Source organism: Centrocercus urophasianus, unplaced genomic scaffold (assembly GCF_019232065.1).
Source record: "Centrocercus urophasianus isolate 14NV4802_14NV808 unplaced genomic scaffold, USGS_Curo_1.0 seq_10, whole genome shotgun sequence".
NCBI classification, from domain to species: Eukaryota; Metazoa; Chordata; class Aves; order Galliformes; family Phasianidae; genus Centrocercus; species Centrocercus urophasianus.
The window spans coordinates 75,354,555-75,377,545 of NW_024884142.1; the positions used below are offsets into that span (position 1 = coordinate 75,354,555).

General features: G+C 40.4%; 1 protein-coding gene across 5 annotated transcripts in view; it reads left to right on the forward strand.

Moving 5' to 3' along the window:
• DAAM2 (dishevelled associated activator of morphogenesis 2) overlaps positions 1-22,991 on the forward strand; it is a 189,922-nt gene that overhangs the window by 160,155 nt on the left and 6,776 nt on the right. For all 5 annotated transcript variants that reach the window (XM_042830459.1, XM_042830450.1, XM_042830440.1 and 2 more), the window contains 8 exons: positions 3,255-3,339; positions 4,833-4,939; positions 5,479-5,567; positions 6,295-6,463; positions 8,303-8,410; positions 10,045-10,105; positions 14,225-14,356; positions 21,792-21,962. In XM_042830459.1, the coding sequence (XP_042686393.1) occupies positions 3,255-3,339; positions 4,833-4,939; positions 5,479-5,567; positions 6,295-6,463; positions 8,303-8,410; positions 10,045-10,105; positions 14,225-14,356; positions 21,792-21,962 (922 nt within the window). The remainder of the gene's footprint in view (positions 1-3,254; positions 3,340-4,832; positions 4,940-5,478; positions 5,568-6,294; positions 6,464-8,302; positions 8,411-10,044; positions 10,106-14,224; positions 14,357-21,791; positions 21,963-22,991) is intronic.

Below are 22,991 nucleotides of genomic sequence, written 5' to 3' on the forward strand. Positions count from 1 at the left end.
TAGAGGGAGGCAGCTTAAGTACCATATCAGAAGTTATTTGGTACTTGTTGAATTTTAACATTGCTTGAAGATGACTCAAGCAGTTGGACTTCTATATACTGCCACAAGATGTATGGGTAAGGGGAGAAGGAGGGAGTATTGTCAGTAAAGATCCTTTCCGCTGCTCTTTTGACTGGCGTCAGGCTGCTCTTGAACAAAACCACGGTCAGTGTCTGTGCTCTGAATGAGTGTGCTGAGGAAAGAGGCGCAGTCTTTTCTCCTGGTTACGTTTATTTCCTAAGTTCTGATGCCAGGATTGTTGCTTTGATTAAGAATTGTGAGGTAGAGAGAATGCAGCTTGAATTGTACACTGTTCTGGATAGAGTTGTCTCCAGCAGCTCGAGGAAGATCTGCGAAGCTTGTAAGAAAGTCACTGCAAACTTTTCAGTAGACACTTGATTTACTGAAATGTAATTTCTGCAGTGTAATTTTTTGGGCTGCAATTCCGCATTAATTTGCTGCCTGTACCTCATGAGTTTTAGGCTCTGAGGGATGCCTCTATTTAGTTCTGAATGGAAAAAGTTTATGCATCTGCTTTAGGTTCCTCTTTAATCACTTCACCTGTTTCTGTTTAAAAGCAGCACATCTGTTTCACATTACCACTGTCCATCTTTAAGATCTACTGCATGACTGAGCATTAATTTTGAAGATACAAGAAAAATCACATGATTAAGAATTCTTTGGCCAGTTATTCAGACAGTTTTTACTGGAAAGATCCCTGTTAACTGCCGTTGACACTTACAACTCTTGAGATATGTCCTACCTCAAAGAAGCCTGCTTTGGAAGAGTAAGCTTGTTTTGCCATAAAACCTTCTGTACTAGTAATTGGATTGGTAATAATCGAGGATGCACACCTGCAGGCATCATGACCCCATTAGAGGCCTGTAAGTGACTAAGTTAAACTGCTTCTCAGCAGGGGGCTGGCAAGCTTTCTGGTTCTCTCCACTGTGGGCTAAACCATCCAAGCCAGATGTTTTTCTGTGGATGGCTGGGCACAGAATCATTCAAGAAATCAAAGTGTTTGTATAACTGTCTGTCCTTGGGGCTCTCCATTATTTTTGAACAGATGATGTTTTCAAGTGTATTTAGTAATGATAAATGGCAACAAACAGCAGAGCTTGGAATCTGAAGTCCTCAGGCTCCTGGACAGAATAGTGAAATCCACAGTAATGTGAGCCACACTTTCTGTGTTGTTAATGTGCCTCAGACCTCTCTGTTTGGTCATATTTATTGGGTCCCCAAACACACACACAGGATCTCTGTGTAAAAAGGTGGTCAGTGTACTAATTGTTTGAATTATTTTCATGGAAAAAAGACACTTTTTATTTTTATATTTTTTCCATAAATCTCGAGAGTAGCAACATCATCACTGACAGAAATCCTGGTGTTCGTGGGTTGGCCTCTTGTCTCTCCTCCTACACACTGTGCCTGTCTCACAAGATACAAGCCCTCTGTGTGGAGGCTACATTCTGGAAAATGTAAAGGTGCACTTTGTGACACGTTCCAAAAGTGCAGGCCCCCAAATTGTCTCGTTATGTGTATGTGTGTCTGCTAAGAGCCAGGCCTACGCCCAAAAATAAGATTCTCAAGAGTCGTGCAGTCACAGAATTTGATCAACTCGGTCAAGCAACCATAGACTTCATAATTCATGATTATTAAAGCCAAAAGAAACTTCAACTTTCTGATCAAGAATGTAGGGTTTTATGCAGAAGCCTGTATACTGAGGTTTGTTGTTTTGATCTTGAGTGAAAACTGATGACCTAAAGTAAAACGTTTGCAGCCTGAACTCTAAACATTCTAATCCTTTTATTTCTCAAATATGGCCCTGTTATGAAGGTTTTGGGGTAATTCTTATTTAGCTGTTATCAGTTTGCCTTCCTTGTCAAAAGTGGACAGCTAGCAGTGAACAATTAGGAGCACAGTGAGTGTAATTAGTTAAGGCGTGTAATATTTAAAAGCTTTTGAATTTCTGCTGATTCATATTCTAGTTTCCAGCTGTTGGTTGTATTGGGCAATATTAAAATGTTTTAAGTTTCTCAGATTTAGTAATATTTCCTGTCTGTAAAAATAAAGCTTTCTTTTGCTTTTACATACAAACGTGGTTCTATCCAAATGGCAATTAGCAATGTGAAATTCGAACATGGAGTTGGTTAGCATGGAAGACAAAAATGTTCTGGCTTGTGCATCAGCCTATCTCATATTTGTATTCACAATTTCTCTTTCTGCTGTTAATTAATTACAATGATTGTAGAAGATCCATGGAGACTGCAGACTTCTCTCTTCAAATATTTATTTTTACACTTTCCTGTTTCACTCCCAAAATTGAGATTTTATTCTGGATAGTTCTCCCCTATTCTGGTAGGCAGATCAGTGAGGGTGTTGTGAGTGTGGGATGGTAGTATAGAATTTGTTGCTTGCATATATATTTAGTGTCACCTGCACTGAGAACCACCCCTTAATTTCTGGCAGTATATCAAACAGCCTCTCAATGATCCCTAATTTTGACTTGTCTGCCCTGGGTTTCAGTTGAAGACCCTGAAGATTTGTTTTATTGATTTCTTGTTTAGTTGTAACTGATGACTTCTACCTATTGCACACAAATATACCGGACTAGGTGATAAGGAGAATATATTCTTAACACCTCAGATATTAATTAAATAAGCTTATGTTTTTAGGGCTTCTTCCATATTGGATATGAAACATGGACTTGTCTGTGATATCCATTTCTTTTTCAGCTGTGATTGCTAACAGAGTGAACTTAGCAAACACAAACAGATTTGTCATAGAAAGATCAGAATCATTACTTGTTACCTTGGGAGATCCTTTTATATTTAAAAGCTGAGATGAAACGTGAGCACACAATCACTTACAAACTATGCAGATTTGCAGTGTTTTTGTGCTGTAAAAAAAATCAGGGAAATATTTTGATAAAGGAGAAAATTGGAAGCACTTTTGATCTATGAGGATTTGATTTTTGTAAATTGACGTGTGTAATCAGCGTGTTTTTGATTTACTGAAGTGGATTAATAAAAAGAAAAGTAAAAAAAACCAACAAAACACAAAATAGAAAATCTCAGCCTTCGAAACATAGTTTCATGTAGAACCTTCCCACAGCTCCTTTGTGTTATTTTTAAGTGCAGCTTTTCAGATTTCCTATTTTCTGAACTGAGTAATTTGAATTTTCACTAACAGTAGAATGTTGGTACTGTTGAAAGGTTGAAGCTGTCTAATGAAGAAATCAGACAAGCAATCTTGAAGATGGATGAGCAAGAAGACCTAGCAAAAGATATGCTTGAACAGGTAAGATTGCAGTCAGCTATACCTTATAAATAAATTTCTCACTGTCTTTTTTTCAGCCAAAGTAAGTGGATGTGTGTGGAGGCTCTGCTAGTCTGTCTGTGGATCTGAAGAGAATGTTAGAGCATGAGAAATGCTGTTTTTCCCAATGTGATGAAGTATATCTCCCTTGTTTATCCCTATTTGTGTCAGGTTGAATTGATCCCTTGGGCTTTTGGATTCCAATACTAGTACACTTTTCCTGATGCAATATATGCACATGTTATAGTTGGTATGGTTTGCTTTTATGAACTCTCTTTTTACCTATGACTTTTCTGTGACTTTTACAATCTTTAATTTTTTCTTTTTTCTTAATGTGTTCCCTTGCCCAGCTTTTCCATTGGGAAATGTCATGAGTCAGATTGTGTAAGTTGATGGTTAAAGCCAGGACTCTAACCTCTAAGAAGAGAACTTGCATTCTAACTACAATGGTTAGAAAGAAATTGAGAGACTTCTGTCCTCCATTTGTACACTGCATAGCTGGTAGGGAAAGCAAAACAGAACAATTGAAACACCATTCCTTCATTTTTTTTCCCATTTATAGAGGATGAAAGATGATGTTTTGACCACAGTTGCATAGGATAGAATTCCTTAGGAGGGCACAGAATGTTATAATTCTCGCTTCTATAACAAATATAATTACTTGTTTGTATGCAGTCAGTGTATTTAATTATATACAAAAAGCTATTCCATTTTGGAAATGTACAGCCTGCTTGTCATCTTAACTGAATGTTTGCAGCTGCTTTATGAGTCAGTGCAAACTTCTGATGCTCCACACCTTTTGAGTACCACACTTTTGAGGGGTGGGATGAAATATTAAAGAAATGGTGTAAAGCAAAAGTGCTTCTTGCAAGCAGTTTTTTCCTTGTGGATGTGCACTGTGGCTGCATGCATGACAGTATTTATAACCAGACTAAAGCACAGCTACCACTAGATATGTGAAAAATCTGTCAAAGTATGAGCTTTTAAGGTCAGCGTATGAATAGCAGCCAGTGTCAGATACACATCTAGTGGCTTGGTAATTGTTTATTGTTTCCACGGAGCAGGGCGGACCCAAGAGGGAGATAGATGGGGCTTTGTGTGCATTCCAAGATATGCACAAGGAGTAGTTCACACTGGTTGGGGTGCGTCCTGTTATTGTATGCACCAGTCTACATAGACTCTCTGCATAGTGCTGTGGGAATCAGAGTTCTTTCTGTACTTCCCCTTGGGTAAGCTGCAGTCGTACTTGGCCTTTAGGATTTAGAAATGGGAAATTCCCCTTTGGAGATGAAAATGAATCTAGTAGGGTCAGTGAAGGACAAAGGCACAACAGCAAGCAGATATTTTGAAAAGGTCAGTTTTGTAGCCGCAGCTGCGCTTGAAGTTACAGTCACATGGCTGAATCAAAGTAATGCTTCCCAGTGGTAACAGATAAAACTCTTGTCTTGCTGTTTGGTTTGTGTCTGCCATTCCAGCTGCTGAAGTTTGTTCCTGAAAAGAGTGATACCGACCTGCTGGAGGAGCATAAACATGAAATAGAGCGCATGGCTCGGGCAGATCGTTTCCTCTTTGAGATGAGCAGGTCTGTTCAACACATTATGGGAAAAAGCACTGAGGGCTTCTTGGAAGCACCTGTAATTGTTGTTAAAAATGGATCATCTGGCACTGAGGGGGAATGTGCAAGAGATTATGGGCCAACATTATACCTTGCATTTTCCAGAAGCCTTCCAATGTTACAAATGTTTTTCTTTATTACACAAACTTTTCATTGATAATAAACACTCTCCATGTTGTCACTTAAGGACAATCCCCTGATGACAAGCAGAAACCTGTCTCCCCTGCCTAGCTTTGTTCACAGAAAAAGGGATTTCATGGCGCTCATATTTTGAGAGCAGTGGGAGTTCTTCCAGCTCCTTTTCACCTGGAGCTCATGCATTCAGGCTCTGTTTTTCTAACAGCGTTGTTTAAGTAGAGTTAGGTGTTTGAACTATGTTTGTAATCCCATGCATAGGTATTTTGGGTCTCAACACTCAGCCATAAGATTATGTAGGCAGCATACTGGCCCAGGGCTTCAAAATACGGTTCAAGTTCAGTGTTAATTTTACTCTACCCTTTGTGTAGGATTGACCACTATCAGCAGCGACTCCAAGCATTGTTCTTCAAAAAGAAGTTTCCAGAGAGGCTGGCAGAAGCAAAGCCAAAAGTAGAAGGTATGATTAAAGGCTCTGCTAGGGGTTGGGTAAATGGGCAAGGAAGGTAAAGAGAGGCTTTTCTTCAAAGGAATCGTTACGTCTGTGCTGTGGTTGTAAAGCCAGTGAATGCAAGACATGCAATGCACTGGGAAGCAAATTCTGTATGATGGTGTTACACCCAACTGACTTAATAAAGTGTTGCTGTTGTTACACTGTAAATATGACCTGACAGGTGTCATTGCGCTATCAGATATTGCTGAACTGACATGGCCCTTCTGTGCAGGTCAGCCTTCCCTTCTCTCTTCCAGTCCTTGCACTTTCCACCTCATTGGAGCAGTTAGATTAGGTTAGGTGCCTCAGAACGGTGATGTGGAAATGTGTCACTTACAAGAAGAGTGCCACGGCTTCTGTGCATCATTCCTGGTTATCAGACAGGAGGGGAGTATCTTCCACTCCGCATTTTCAGACGAGCTCTAGACTTACCCCTATTCCCACTACCTGTGTTTTTACTGTGGGAGACCCAGGAGAACAGTCCTACTCCTGTGTTCAGAGAAGTGTCCTGCAGAATGAGGAGGTGTACCTTCCTTCCAGTTGTCCTGCATCTGGGAAGGTAGGAGGGGAAGGACCGTGCATGAACAGGCTGCATTGTAACATTTAGCTGTGCGACAGTCAGATGGGCCTTTCAGAAGGGGTGAAAATATGTTAACAACCACAATAACCTGTTTGTTTCTTTTCTCTTTTCAAGCCATTCTTCTGGCATCCAAAGAACTCATCCGCAGCAAACGTTTGAGGCAACTCCTGGAGGTCGTTTTGGCCTTTGGCAATTACATGAACAAGGGCCAAAGGGGAAGTGCATATGGCTTCAAAGTCTCCAGCCTGAACAAAATTGCAGATACCAAATCTAGCATAGACAGGTAGGCTAAAAGGCCTCAAATGAGTTAGCAATTGTGCTGCTGCACCTCTTAACATAGTAACAGAACTGACTGTATTTGGTTTTGGTCTTTTTTTTTTTTTTTTTTTTTTACTCTCCAAACCATGTCTTACTTGGCATGTAAGTTGTGCTTTTTACTCTAAAGTATCATGAAGCATTTAAGATGAGTTAATAACAAAGCATTCAAATTCTGCCAGTCGTTTGAACAGTGTGCATCTGTTGTTGGATTGGGTTTCTGCAGTGCTGTACAAAGATTGCAAAATGTAGTATTGCACTGAAATAAGTTTTGGGAGGAGGAGGATTTCTATGGAATTTGCCTTTTATACTGAAGTTTTATGAATGTGGTTTTGCAAAAAAAAAAAGAAAAAAGAACTACAAAAAACTCTGACCACAGTCTTACATGTCCCGCGAAACATGGAAATATGCTTCTGATGCAAGACTCTCATAAACTTTACCTACACCAGAAATACAAGTCATAGCTTGGTGAGACTGACCTTGACTGTATCTAGAAAATAGATGTATCTAGAAAATAGAAAATGTTAAGAAAAATAGCTGTTTGTTTGTTTGTTTTTTGATAGTGGAGCTAACTTTATGGGCACAGGCAGCAGGTCTTTATAGTTATCCCATGATTTGCTTCATATCCCCATACTGGCTCTGGAAATTAATTCAACTATGACTGGGAAGTGAATACCACCTTCAGGCTTCAGCAGTACAAAGATTTTCCTTGGAGATTTCCTATACTGCTTCATACTGACTTATATCTTCCTCAAATTGTGAGACCTGCTGAGACTACAGCTATGGTGAAATGACTTCAGATTATGACAGAATGAATAATAGTGGCAAGAAACCATAGGAAATTCTTTGCTACCTATTAGAGTTTGAAATAACAAGACTCTGTTTTGACTAACATGATGTCCTTTCCATATACTGAGGCTAATACATGCTAATACATGTGTAGCTAATGTTGAACTTTTTTTTTTTTCCTTAATGTAGCTTGACTCAATTTTCCATGCATTAAATGCCCTTTGCAGATCCTATTCTCTCTCAAGCTCCCAGGCTTTGGTCTTAGTGAAACAGTGGCCATCTGCTATCTTCTTGTCAGTTAACCAAACAGCACCCACTTCAAGTAGCTGTTATGGCTGGCTGCTTTCTCTACATACAAAATTCACTGATGCAAGTTTCACCATTTATTTTACAATCCTTACAATCATTTATTTTACTAACCTGCTTCTACATCTCTCCTAGATATCATTTTTTTCCACTTCTACTTGAGCTGTTTTCTTTTTTATCAGGGAGCCTGACTATTTGAATACAGCTGTTTTACTGTAGGAATCTTCTTTGCATCTTTGGGCTTCCAAGAATCTTTTTATTCTTCTTTAGTTAACTCTTATTTTCTTCCCCACATTGCCTCTGAGAACAATTCACTTCTCCCTTGTTATTTAATGTCACTTTAGTATGTTTGTTTATTCTCTGAGGTAAGTGGGGATAAATAGTATATTGTATTGTGCAATGTTTTTTCCATTATACTATCTGTGGGTATGACTGGGAGCATACTGTTGCTCCCAGAACAAATCAAGGCACTGGGGTTTTAGTAGTAATGCTTCATAAAGGACTAATTTATTTTAATCTATGATGCTTTTCTTTCAATAGCAAAGCTGTTAACTTTGCTATTGAAAAGCGTATCTGTTGCTTATTTTCTTCAGTCAAGTATATTTCCTGCCCAAATATTTTTCACTCATTTGTCACAGTCATTGCATCTTCCCTTCCCTTTCATCACCAACTTCCTTCTTTGTTTTGTTTTTTTTTTTATTTATTTTTTTAGGAACATTACACTGTTGCACTATTTGATTATGATCTTTGAGAAGAATTATCCAGATATCCTAGATATTCAGACTGAATTGCAGCATCTTCCAGAAGCAGCAAAAGTCAAGTAAGTCCAGTCCTATTGCTTGTTCCCAGAGCTGAAGTTCACAGTGATTTCTGTTAGCTTAATAATTATTTCTTTTTTTATTGTCTTAGGATCATAAAGTTATTGAGGTTGGAAAAGAGCACTAAGATTATCTAGTCCAGCAGTCCACCAAACACCAGTAGTGCCCAATAACCATCCCTCAGTGCCACATCTACACATTTCCTGTACACCCCTAGAGACTCCACCTCCCTGGGCAGCCTGTTTCAGTGCCTCACTATTTCTGAGCAGAAATTTTTCCTAATGTTCTACCACAACCTCCTCTGGCGATGATCTTACAAAACCATGACCTGCCTTCCAGCTGGGATACCTGCTGATGTTCTTGACGTTATTCAAATGTAGATCAGTGGGAAATTTTGGTCCAAAATAATTTGCTTAACTAAACTGACTGCTTTACTCAGACATGTTTATAGCTACTCTGTTTCCAAATCAGATGTTGTAACTGGACTGGTCACTGTAATTCACTCACCATACTCTTTGGCTCCTTATCTATGTCATGTGGTGGGTTTTTTCTGGATAATTTGGTTTGTTTCTAAGCCAGAATCACCTAGGTACAGAGACTAAACTAGCTGTTTTGAAGAAGGTTGTTCCAACTTTTGCATCCTGCTTTCTGCACAAATTTCAGTAATTTTTTTTTCACTTCTGCAGGTGTTTGTTGACAGTGAACACACAAGGCATCCCCTAAAATATTAAGGTTTTTAATTTCCAAAGGACTGTGCAAAAATATATTTGCATATTATTTGTCCAGCTATGGTTCTTTATAAGAAACTACACCACCTACTGAAAGAGAAGTGAAAAGATACAAGTGAAAAATACGTGTAGGTTCATACTGTAAGGTCTGGTTGTTTTGGAGGTGCAATCTACTTCTAATCAAATATGTAGTGAAGATACCTACTGACTTGCAAAATAACTACCTACTGTTTAACTGGAAATGAAAAGCCTTTTTTTCATACAATCCCTAGGGAAAAGCTCTTGTGCATATGTGACAAGCAGAAAATCTGTACACCACTTGTCTCTGGGAAAACATTTACTAATAGTAGGGTTACATGCTCAGTTACAATGTAAGCCTTCAAGGACTTTCATATGGTTGAAATGGAGATGAAAAAAATCAGCAGTATTTTGAACCAAGAGGAAGAGAAAAAAATTATCTAAATGCATTGCTAATAGAACTTAGCAGTTGACTGGCTTACGAATAGTGTGTAGAGATGATCTGAGAGTACAGTGATGTGTGAGCTAAGCTGGGACCCCACACTGTGCCAGCCTGCCCATGTGGCATATGTTCCTTGTAGGAGGGTCAGGCTCAGCTCACATGGCACACGTTCTGAGGGCAACTTCCTGCTTCTTCTCATGAAAATCCTGATCTTTAGTGTGACCACAGGCAAGCAGAACCTGCATCTTCTTACCTCTCATACAAAAAGCAACACAGAACATTAACAGATCCCTTTCTCCTCATTTCTAATCATCTGATGTGGCTGTGCCAGAAGTTGGATATCAGATTTGATGGGCCAATGATCTGTTTGTTCTGCTTCAAAGTTCCTGTACTCCTGTTTAACAGTGCTCTTTTTGTTTTATCTCCTCCGTGTCTGTCTCCTGTGCAGCCTGGTAGAGCTGGAGAAGGAAGTTAACAATATAAAGACTGGATTGAAAGCTGTTGAAGCTGTAAGTATCTGATGGTTTCCAAAGCTCCATACATAAAGTATCACAGTCAGAATCGGGAGCACTATATATTTTATGATAAGAGAAAGTGGGCTTTCTTTTTCAGTTCCTTTCCATTCCAACCCAAATGCATTAACCAAGAAAAAACAAATAAAAGCTTCTCATGTGGAGCTCCTGCTGATGATCTTAGCAGACTTAAGCCTAATGAAAAGCTTATTTGATCTCAGCCTGGAGAGTAAAAGGACAGTTTGACAAACAGCATGCACTGGAAGGAAAAATAAAATTCTTTCTCGTTCTTTCTGGGGGATGGATGACTGCTGAGCAAGTGTTTCACATGTCTCTTGGAGTACTAGTAAACAGGTAGTGCACTCTAGTATGCAACCCTAATATATCTTGTGCACTCCTTGGGAAAGTGGACTAGAAAAAGATGAGAGAATGGAGCTGTCAAGCAAAGCTGCAATGTTCCTGCTCAGTAAAATTAATGAAAATCTTCTAATTGGACTTAAGTTAGTTGTGTTTAATCTGTACTTGATGCAGAGAATCTCACCTCAGCAGAGAACAGTACAAATGGTGTATTGATGCAGTTGTTTGTATTGAACTGTAGGAGTTAAAGCTACATGGGTCTAAATTCTCCCTGGAGTCACAGATTCATGTGTCATCTGTGATTTCCCTACCTGGGAGACTTTATTAGTGAGAATGTTGATTTTGTTCCTGGGGAAAGGCTCCTGAGGCAGGGGAGCACAATGCAAGAGCACTGTACTTGGTGGCAAGAGCTAGAAATTCCCACATTTGCTTCTTGTTTATGCTATGGATACACGTGTGTGGCTTTGAACAGTCTCAAAGTGTTTGCCTCCCCTCTGTGAAGGTATATAAGGCACCTTTCATATGTCCTAGCCACAGAGTAACAACACCATCCCAGAGAAATTTTCTGTTTTTCAGCAAATGCCCTTTGCTGCCTTTGCTGTTCATTCTGCAGTTTTTTCCTGTGGAACTGCTGGCAAGGGGACCAGTTGCTGGGAATCTTATTGTGTGGTTTCTGTGAAACGATTATCTATCTACAAGAAACTAAACCAGGGCTCTCCAGTCTTTCAGATCTGCTGTAAGACAGACAGTGATGACTTAATTTTCCTTCCACCTGGCCTGAGTTTGGTTTGGATCCTGGGGGCAGTGAAAAAGTTCCGTGGCCTACCAGCCAGGCTGTCTGGCTGTCTCCAACAGTTTATTACCTAATTAGCCAGTGAGCCTCCTGGGAAAAAACAAATCTTCCAAACCTTGATTGTTGGGATAAGGGAGAAAGCAGCAATGGGAAGAGATATTGCTGCATTCACTAGAAGCCATGTTTGGGAATTAAAAGTACCTGTAAAGTGAAAGCTGACATTAAGTTCATGACTTGAAGAGAGGCCCAGTTCTGGCTGAGGCAGGCAATCCCCCCTGTTGAAATGTGAGTACCTACTTCTGTTTTACTTTCTGTGATTGGGTTATTTGTCCTCTGCCTTTGCAGCCAATTTTTCTTCTCTTTCCTATAGATGGGTTCAATGGGCAACCTTTCTTCCCATTCAATCACTATCTTCCCCCCTTACCCTTCTTGCCATGATATTTATCATCTGGGATTGCCAGTACCTCCCAGTCTGCTTGCTCAGTTTGTGGTTTTCTGGCATGTAAAAAGCAGCACTACAGCAACAATAGAAGATTGCTGTCAGGTGGAAGGGGGAGGAGGGAAAGGTGTGATTCTTGATTCCTGTCCAGTGTGTTCTCACCACAGCCTTGGCTCCAACGACTGAGAAGTTTCTTCATGGCCCCTTAAGAATAGAAAGCTAAAAATAGTTTCACAGTCAGATGTTCTTAAAGGTACTATTAACTTTTTGCTTTCCTGGATTTGTAGCTTTTTAGTAAAAATAAGATTCATTCCTTTGTTAAGACATTCACATAGCTATTGCCTAATGTAAAATGCTCTCAAAAGGACAGCTAAGTAATTTTTGATCCTCTCTAAATTTGGAACTGAATTGTGTCAGTGGAATTCTTCTCTCGTACAACAAGGAGATTCTGACCAATGCTTTGAGAACCCCCTGCCATGTTAAATCTTTTCATACATCTGGAGAACCGGTAGCCCAGACTGCCAAGAGCAGTGCTAGCATCTATTGTTACACTATTATGACTAATGTAAGTTAATTTCTAGAAGGTTTAGAAGAGTTTCTTGTTTGCTGACATCATTCTTGGGCTGATTACATAATCATGCTGGTTACTTCTGTGGACATTTTTAATTTGGAAGAATTAATGTGCAGGGAAGGATTGAATTTGAAATTGAGGATTAGACCACCTAATTTTAATTTTGCTTTGAAAAACATCGCTGTCTCGTAGCAGTCCCAAATGCCACAGATCTCAACAGTGTATGTAAGATAGAAGAACTACTATACGTAGCTACTCAGGGACTGGAGGGAGTGGGAGAATGGTGAGAGCGGATGTAGGAACTTTGAGCTAAAATTAGCTTATAAATCAGAATGAGAAAGTGTGGCTGAAAAAAAATGTGTAATCCTCAGAAGATGACGTTTCTTATATTTGTTAGATCCAGTTCAGAGGGATTATAGCATAGAGACAGTGCACTGCGAAGTGGTGTAATAGAGTAGTGCTCTTGGGACAGACCCTGATGATGTAGTAGAAAAAACAGTGGAAAAGAGGATGTAATATAAATCAGGAGAGGCAGCACTTCTTTAATGTGGATTGCTCTCTAGACACCTACTCATTGTTTTTCTGCTGCTTTTCTACCTTGTGGTATTTCCTCGTAGTGGTTACATTCTCTTTCCAACTCATGTTAGAAGAGAAGAGATAGCCCATCTAATTTTAGATTGTCAATGACCGGAGTAATTCTTTGCATTCATCAACGACATGGAGCAATTCCCAAGGTGTTTCTCAGCATAAATTCTTACAAAACCACTCATTTGGCTTGTGAACCAGCCTTTTGATGGCTAGTAACACTGAGCACCAAACATACATGTAGCTAAAGTTGCAGCCAGCACAAAAGTATTTTTTTCCAAAGGGAACAGAGGGTCAGATCATAGCTTGACCTGCTGTTTCATGCTGATTTCCCTACAGGGAAAGCAAGACCTTATCATTCCCACTGATTATTCAGCTGAGAATAAAATACCAGATTACCATTTCATTGTTCCCTTGAGACCATTGGCTGCACACAAACCAAGCACAGACATGGGAGAGTGCCAGTCTTACGAGAACTTAGTCATTTTAAGAAGCTTTGTAGCTTTTTCAGTACCACAAATGTGGTGACTAGAGTATGGGAAGGGATAATATCAGTAATCTTGGCTCAATATTAAGAACTTGAGCCAGAAAGAATTATTTTTACTTTTTTTATTTAGTAGCAGATAAACAAAGTTTAGTTTTCTGTTGCTCCATTTCTTATAAATCCATGACTTTTTTGTAACATCCAAGCAAATGCTTGCTCGTTAAGCAGGGTGCTAGCAAATGTTGTTTTCTAGCTTGTTCTTCTGAATAGAACCAATTTTGGCATCTTTTTTTGATGCTTAGAAGGTGCTTTTCAGAGAAGTAAAGAGGAGGTTCAACGCTAGGAAGCACAATCTGTAGATAAGGCACATGTGTGTGCACTGCTCCAAGAATACAGCCTTTTGAGCCACCATGCAAAGAAAAGATGGAGAGAAACTCACAATTAAAATTTTCCAGTTCTCCTACATTCCTTATTATTTTTCATTTTGCATAGAATTTGTCATTCTGCGTAGAGAGAAATAAAACACAAAGCGAAATTAAAAAAGAGAAACAACATCTGGAGTATTTTAAGTACTTGATACCAAGGTTACTTTAGAAATTCAACACATTGGTGGTTTTCGTGGGAGTGGTGGTTACTCTAGGATATAGGAAACCATAACTGAGGCTTTCTTTCTTCCCATGTTAGGCTTCTGTCTCACGTTGCGAGGCCAGAACCTTGGATTTAATGAGAAATGGGTTTCTGAGTTAGAATTTTGAATTAGTGCATGAGGTTTGGAAGCAGAGCATGCTCTGTACTGAGTGAAATATGTGAGCTTCCCCACACCCTTATTTCTCAGTGAGAAGTCTTTGATGATTGCCTGTCTGTGTATCTTACTTCTTCTCTTTCAGGAGCTGGATTATCAGAAGAGACGCATACGGGAATCAGGGGACAGGTTTGTTCCTGTCATGAGTGATTTCATCACTGTTGCCAGTTTCAGCTTCTCAGAGTTAGAAGACCTCCTCAATGATGCTAGAGACAAGGTATGAATACCTTCTGAAGCGTTGATTGAGACAAAAGCATTCATCAAAGTGAAAGCAGGAATTTTAGATACTGGAAATGGAGTAAAAATGATAATAGACACTGAAGGTGTTTTAGTCTGAAGTTTCTGTCTTTTTGTAATCTGATCCGTAGCAATTTACAACACGTTCTAGGATTAAGAGAACATGCAGTGCTCTTACCTGCTTTTGCTAATCTAGCTTAACAGATAATGTTATCTGCGTGTGGCATGGAACTGTGATGCTGATGTCAGTGCTGTTATGTTGAAGGAACTGCCTTTTAACCAATCTCTTGAAAGAGTTCATTTGGTAATCAGTGATAGTGACCTCCATCCCACCCTGCTCATTCAACTGGGACCATTTGCACTTCATTTCTTTCCTTTAAAAGTGCACCTTTGAGTAGTTTGATAACCCTGAATACCTGATCTTTTCTGCTTAGACTTCTTTGTCTCTGCTTGTATTTCATTGCAAGGACAGTGATCCCAAACATTCACGGTTTGTCAGACCTTTTTGAATCCTTCTGACAAAGCCAGCACCATGTGTGCGTTACTCTTCACGTGCTGCTGTGATCATTTTGTACTTCTACTGTCTGCACCTCCATTACCAGATTTGCACAGCTAAGGAGGTGCTTGTTCTTTGCTGATGATTGGAATCTGGCACTAATCCCTCTGTCTCTCAGTTGAATGAGGAAGAATTTATAGGAAAAGATTATAAGCATATGAAAATGTTTAGAGAAGAGCAAGTTCTAAAGTAAACGGTATGTAATGGCAAATCTACCCTTGTTGGCTGGCATGTTAAAAGTACTTGGCTTCATGAAGCAAATGTGTTATTTCTTTTGGATTGAGTTGTTTCCACTCCTGGTGTCAGTCCTTGCAGGGATACATAAGCAGTGTTAAGGGACCTGTTGCATTATTAATGAAACCTGTGCCTTTGGATTGCTAGACTTTAGATTTTGAAGGTTAGACAGAATACAGGCCAAGGATGTGGATATTAAGACTCTTTATTCATCTGATCACTCTGCAGTAATGTCATTTGGGAATTGCAAAGCATTTCCTTCCTGTGGAGATAATGTTGGTAATATTGACTTGCAGATGCAACAGGGAGCTACAGGGTCTCAGCTGGAGCTAGCTAGAGCAAATGCCAGTGGGCAGTAGTTACTACTTCACTTTGAAGACAAAGCTTGGCAATATAAGACTTGGTAGTATTGTGACAAAATTTTGTGGAGAATAATATGCCTAATTTTTTCATTGTTATCTTGTTGCTTGAGAATATTCAAACCACTTCCAGCCTAGTAATGTTCACACTGTACTTGCTTTATAATCACAAAACCAGTATTTTACATTCCATGCCTTCACTGAGAAGAACGCGAGGTGCTATGGTTTGGAGGCTTCTATTTTATGGTTGGGTACATCTTCAACTTCATTACAGTTAGGTGCACATTTTTGGAAGTGAATGACTCTCCTTGGCTTTTGGTTTGATGTTACAGATAGATGTGATCCTTTCCTTTGACACACAGAGGCTTAAAGCCCAATTTGTTTATGATGTCCGTTATGGGATAAAAACCAGCAAATGGTACACATCTAACAGCAGTGCTGCTTTCCCTGTTCAGAAACTTGCAGAAAAACTGTGTTCTTTTGCTTTAAAAATAACCAGAAAGTCTCCCTGCAGATGGACCAATATGTCTGGAAGTTGTTGCACACATTTTTAGCCATAGGCAACATAACGCCCTTAACAAGAAGAGATGCTCTATTTTAATGACTATAACATGCTTAGGAAATGTTTCTCTACCTTCTCCTCGCTATATTTGAATGCATGCTTTTCCAACTTCTGCTCAACCTATGGCTTTGGCTCTTGCGCTGGCAATAAGCTGCTTTTGGACTCCCGAAAGAGAACTGTCTGTTCCTTACCAATGCTGAGCTATTTCTCATGTTTGCCTCATATTATTTTTCCCCTCCCTTCTTCCTCTTTTTCCTCTGTTTTTTAAGAAAGAAAAAAAAAAAAAAAAAGTAGAAAATTTTCAACAAACCAGATGTGCTTTGCAAAGCCTATAACATCTTCCATTCTCAGTGGTCTCTCTGTGTTTGTTGAATCACAAACTTTTTTTTTTTTTTTTTTTTTTTTTTTTTTAAACCATGGAAACATACTATAACTAGCCAATTAAAGGGAGAGACTAAAACATCTGATTATCCTCTTCTTTTTACATTTCTCAAAGCAAAGCAAATAATAAAAAGAAAAAAAGTAGTGGGAAAGGGAGGGCTTTTAAAAACATCTAAAGGGGCCCAGGAAGAATTTGTCTGGTTCACAGATTTATTAATAATAATGAAGTCCTAGTTTTAACAGCTGGAGTTGGATATCTTTCTAAATATAGATGTGGCTAATTGATTGCCATGAGTTAATCGGAGCCATGTTTCCTCAGCTGGCATTTAAAACAATACAAATTATCTTTTCAAACCTGGGAAGCTTTTATTTTTGGAATATTGTGTACAGGCAAAAATCATTTCAGTATTGAAGTTTTGGAAACCCTCCATTACAAGGTGTGGTACTGGCCTTCTCTATGGAGGATATTTATCACAATCCCACACTTCTGGTTTTTTGGTTTTTTTTTTTTGGCTTTCTTTCTGAAACAGGATTATTTACTGCTAGTGGTCATGGGGAAGAAGTGATATTTTAAACTTAAAGGGCCAAATTGTCAGATGGAGACATCCGTGTTTGCAGCGGAAGCTTTGTAACCGTACTTATCTTCATGCAGTAAACAGATGGCGGAGTGAAGAAGTGATTGAAAACTTAGACCTACTTTTTAAATAGGCTCCCCAGCACAGCTGGTTCTTGTTCTTTTTGTGTTCTTCTCACTTTCAATACCACTTTATAAAGGAATATATAGATTAGATCAAGGGATAATGCTTTTTGCCATTTCCCATAAACTGGAAGTTGTGGGCAGGAGAAAGTGAAATTCTTTTCACCAGTTTTTACATGTTTTAGCAGACAAAAAGCTGACTTTCTCATTTCAGGAAAAAAAAAGCTGATTTTTTTTTTTTTTTTTTTTTGTGCGTGTGAAAATTCCTCTCTTAGTTTCCTGTGGGGAAGCAAAGAAAATGTCCAAGGGGAGTAACAGTGTCTTCCCATTGTGTGAATTTTATTTTCTTACTTGAATATAGTGACATTTGCCCTACATGAAACTTTACAGTATCATTGAATGCTGACAGATACGGACATAACTATTGCTTTATAACTCTTCTACTTTGTGTGAGGTTTATAACAAACCCATTTGTGAAGTGTTTTGGATCCTCCTAGAAGAGCTGTCAGCTTAGTAAGGTAGTATCATTCCTATATAGTTGGTAGTCATGTTGTAGCTGCATGACTCCAAAGGGGGTTGGGGTTTCATTTTGAAAATCAAGCCTATGTTGCTCTACAGAGGCACAAGGGAGGTTTCAGTTCAGGCAGGGCTGATGGGGAGGGTAGGAAAAGTGTCCATCTCCAGATTTTCTCATGACATCTACTGTGAGTCAGAGTGTTTATATTTATCATGGGAGAGACTCGAATTCGGAATCTGCACGTGCATTTAATAAGCTTAGCACATGTAGTAACTGTTTTGAAGAGCAGCAAGGAGGTGAAAGCCAAAATCCGTTTAAGAAAATAGCCATTAATGGCAGAATGTTATGAAAATAATGAAATACTGCACTCTAAATGCCATTTACTGTGCCCTTCAGCCATTCGTTTTTAGAGACTGGTGTTTTCTGTCAGACTCTGAGGCCGGTGGATAAGGAAGAGGTTGGGTCAGAGACTGAGGAAGTCAGGGCAGGGTACGTTTATGGGCAGGCACTACAGCCTGTGTCAGAAACAACCATTTGGTACATAAATTGTGTAGCTCCTGTGTGTAGAACTGCAGATTCAGGGCAAGATGGAACATAATATATCAGAAATGTCTATAGCGCTTGTATCCAGATTACAATGTAGGTACTTCCAGAGTTACCATTCAACTCCTGGGAGAATCCTTTTAGAGATCTGAAGTTGCAAAGAGAGCTGGGCACAGTCCTGCCTGAGATTAGTGGGTCTCTTTCTATTAACTGATCTGCATCTGCCCCATACAGAGAGCAGAATTTTATCTGAACTGCCTTGGTGCAGATTGGAGTCTTTGCAACAGCAAACTCAGGATTATTGTCTGGGGAAGACGGTTCATGTTGCATGATATAATTCGTTTTTGCATTGGCTTCTCCACTGATAGTGGACAGCACAGACAGTGGGAAATTTTTGTTGTAGCTTTTTTACCTCCTCCTCGCAGAACCCCATTTCCAGTGCTCCTCTGCCACTGTTTAACATTTCAGTGGCAAGCAGAGCCAAGAGTTTGCACACTGCTGTCCTGCTTTTCCTCTCCTTGATGAAATAGCTTTTTAAAATAAACAACTGTCTAAGCGATTTGCTTTGGCAAAGGGATGAATTCAGTGGAAAGTTTGGCAGAGGGAGCAGGGCTGGCACTGAGCTTACAGACCTGTTATATTGTGGAGCTTGGGGTCCCTAATGGTGTGGAAATGAATTTTTTAATGAAAAAAAGATATACCATAAAGGCATATATATACCTTTATTACATGAAACTGAAACAATTTTCCATCTTGCTTTTGTATGCCATCTGTCCCCAAATGACTTATGGAATAAGCAAGTTTCAAACTCTGCTCCGTGATATTATAGCACATCACAGAATTCTGGGAATCATAGAATTATAGAATGGCATATGTTGAAAAGGACCTTAAAGATCATCAAGCTCCAGCCCCCTGCCATGGGCAGGGTTGCCACCCATCAGCTCAGGTGGCCTGGGGCTCCATTCTATTCTGACCTTGAACGCCTCCAGAGATGGGGCAAGTGTTGTGCATGAGAACTGCGCTACCTATTTTGCAGACTATGCAGTGTTATACAGGGAGGCAGTCTGCACCTGGAGCAGCTGAATGGCTTATGCAGGATCACACAAAATTTGTGGCAGATAGCAGAAAAGTGTGCTGAGGCTCAGAACTGCTAAGGTTGCTCAATACTCCTCTGCCTGGAGTGCCCTGAGCCAGGAGGGCAGCTGTTAGGTACTGTGCACCACACTGACCCTCATCCTGCACTGATACTTCGACAGAGCACATGTGATGGAAGAAACACAAGGAGGAATAAAAGCAGAGCGGTCTGTCGTAGACACTTTATATTCATGAGTTTCTCTGGAGGGCTCCTAGGTTGTTTGGTCCTTCCAGCACATCAATACTTTTCCTCCTTTATGTGGCAGGGAGGACACAATGTCAAAAGCCCCTCTGTGGCAAGAATTAGCTGGCGCTGGCAGATGGTGGCAGACTACGTGCAGAACATTTGCAGACGACACCACCCTCTAATGGAGACTTCCATATATGTAGCATCCAAGATCCTCAGACAATGACCCTCTCCTCAGCCTCCTAACTTAAAAGACTAGGAAACCCCTGTGGGGCTAATAAGCCTTCCTCCTAGCTGCTAACTCCAATTGTTGCTCATAATTTGAATTTGTCCTTTTTTTTTCTTTTTTTCTTTCAGTTTTCATAGGGATTAACCACAAGTTAAGTGAGAAAGGATTCCAGATAGCACACCTACTGTGACCTCTGTGTACTCAGGCAGCTGTGGCAGTATATTTAAGTAGACATATATTGAAAGAATATAGAGAGGAAGACAGAGGTAGTAGGTGTGTCCACATGTATATATGTCTTGAGAGGTTTCAGTGAACAGAGTTAAACAGAGAAGTAGTCTGTTGCTATTTCCATATTCTGAAATCCCTCCATGACTTGCTGCTGCTGTAGTGCTTCCTTCAACTCCTGCCATGTTTGGTAGCTCAAAGCAACTTGCATTCCTTCCAATGCTTTTTTTTTTTTTTTTTTTTTTTTTTTCCCCAGATACTTTGAGTTTCTTTGTTTGTTTCTGGCTGAGAACACAGCCTTTATAAAGAAGAAAAAAAAAAAAAAAAAAAAAAAAAGCTTAAAAAAGCTTTGTGGGCCTGGCAGTGAAAGCAGTGGAGGGGAGATGCTGGATATCTCAGGCTGTGCCAGAAGGAAGCTGCTTTCCTTGGAGATTTCTTCCCCCTGCAGTTAACTGGGAGACATTGTTTGTGCTTTACCTGGTACGGAGCCAGAGGGTTTCATAAGTCCTGCTTCCAAATTCATTTTATGCTTGGGATCTGAGCCTGGACTGTTCTTATTCTTTTCCATTCTGCAAGAGCACCTAAGGAAAGGGAAGCTGGGCTGTCATGGTATGAACTGAATAGACACAGAAGATTATTGGAAACCAGTCCATTGCTTGGGAGAGACTGGTTTTGTTTTGGTGAGCAGGGATGTCTGTGAGGATGCTGTGTTTTTCAGAGCTGGTGCATGAAGGTGCTAGGGGAACTGCACATTGGGGCAGCGTTAGAAGCAGGAGTGTATCTCTAGTTCTGTCAGTTGCAGTGCAAAGGTGTATGAGAGAGGGTGGTTGGACAGTGATGCAGTTTTGGGATGTGTATGGCTATATAAGAGTAGATATGGGCATACGTGCTGTATGCAGACTATCTGTGCATGCAGTTGAGTTACATCTGGGTGAGTACAGGGGCATGTTTGTGAGTGTGAGGGAGCAAAGAAGAGAGTACAAGTACTGCAGGACTTGTGTCCAAGAGCCAGGGTTGCTGCAAATTTACCATACCCAGATCAGGACAGCCCTGCGACTGAAGTCCTGCCAGTTGGCTCTCTCCACATGTCCTGCAATCTCAACATTTCCCTATTAAAATAAAAGCCAGTTGTGATGTATTCACTCTTTTAAGTTTGCCCTGCAGCCCTGGCTGCTTTCCTTGTCCCTCTCTCATGCTGTGTCTGTCCATAGTCTCCTCTCTCCTAGGCAACACTGACTCAGGATTCCAGAGTGATGGATGACGTAGTAGAAGGCTCCTGAGAGGATAGGCTACAACGTTATTATACAAAATCTCTAAATCTGGCCCTTTTAAAAGAGAAATTGAGGGGGAAAGAGAAGGTGGAAGGGCTAGATTGGCTAGGACGAACTAGAATTACTTGTTTGGTAGTTGTTCCCCAACTAGCTTGTTGCCTTTCACGCCCCTGCTGACCCACAGCTGCAGCTGAAATGTGGCCAGATGGTCGCTCTCTGAAATAGCTCCATCAGCCTCAGGCATTGAATACTTTTTTCTAATGTGAGTGGATAGATAGTGCTCCCCACTACCATTGTCCTGTGTTGCCCAAAGAATGACCAATAGAGCAGATTCTTCAGGACACAGGCACCTGCCGTAATAGAGGCACTTTGGTTACTGCATGGGGAGGCAGTTTCTTCTCTGCACATGAACACTCAGGGAGTACTGAATTACATGTGCAGTTATGCATAAGCTTTCCTCACTGTCTTCAGTGGATTGCCTGCCTAATTGTTGCTTTTGTGTTTTCTGCCCCTTTGACAGTACGCCAAGGCTCTGAAGCATTTTGGAGAAAATGAGGGCAAGATGCAGCCGGATGAATTTTTTGGCATCTTTGACACTTTCTTACAGTCATTTGCAGAGGCAAAGCAAGATCTGGAGAATATGAGGAAGAAAAAGGAAGAAGAGGAGCGCAGGGCACGCATGGAAGCCATGGTGAGAACTTGGGCAAAAGAAGGCGTTTTACTTCATCATCTGTTCATTTCTCGGAGAGAAACGTTGACAAAGGCAGTTCAAGTGCTGATGCCCTGTCACTGTTTTATGTCCTTTCCTTTGCCACCTCTTTGTCATCTTTCTCTTCACAAATGATGGCATTTTTTCCTGGAGGCTGTCAAAGAAGAATACTTGCAGTTTGGCTTCTAAATCTCTCTTCTTTTGAGTTCAAATATCCAAATCTAGTCTTATTTTTTCTGTCAAGGTACTTTGCAAGATGGTGCTGTCCCTTCGTGGAGCTAGTCTGCCTGCTTTCAGACTGCTTGCTCTGTGTAAAAGTTCTTGGAGTGAGGTCCTGCCAGCTGGGCAGCTTCCACTCAGACTGTATCATCATCTGCTGTGTTCTTGTTCCCTGACAGTGTACGGTGACACAGTAAATACCCTGCTGTAGTCTGCACTGGCAGCCTTAATGCCTTGATTACAGAGGCTGTGTTAGACCTTGATGAGGCAAGTGAGCTTTTCTGCATTGTTGATTTTGCTCTTGGAGACCAATGTGTATAACCCCAAGGGTTCATGTGAACCAGCCTCCCCTTCTAATCTCAGGCTTTCCTGAAAGTGAGAACAGCCCAGCTTTTCCCTCGTCCTTCCACCCTGCCAACAGTTTAACCTCGGCTGTTGCCTGGCTCCTAACTGAAGGCAATTGCTACTTGTGAAGTTTGCTTTGCCAAAAGAACCCTTTTACTCCTTTCAGAAGAGGAAAGAGGTAGAACTCTAGGATGCCAGCAGACTTCTTGGAACTGTTGGACACAGAGATAAAAGGCCAAGATTTAGTCTCAAGTTTCCTCTCAGCCAGCAGAGAAAGTGTAGGAGCCCCTGTTAAAGCTCTAAGAAGCTTTAGTAGGCCTGATGTACTGGGCAGTTGCTGTTTGCTTATGAGAAGAATTCTCCTGCAACATGGGACTACTGCAAGGTGAGCCACCTGCATCCTGGGAGCCATAGCTGTGCCTTAGTACTTCCACTAATCTTGGAGCT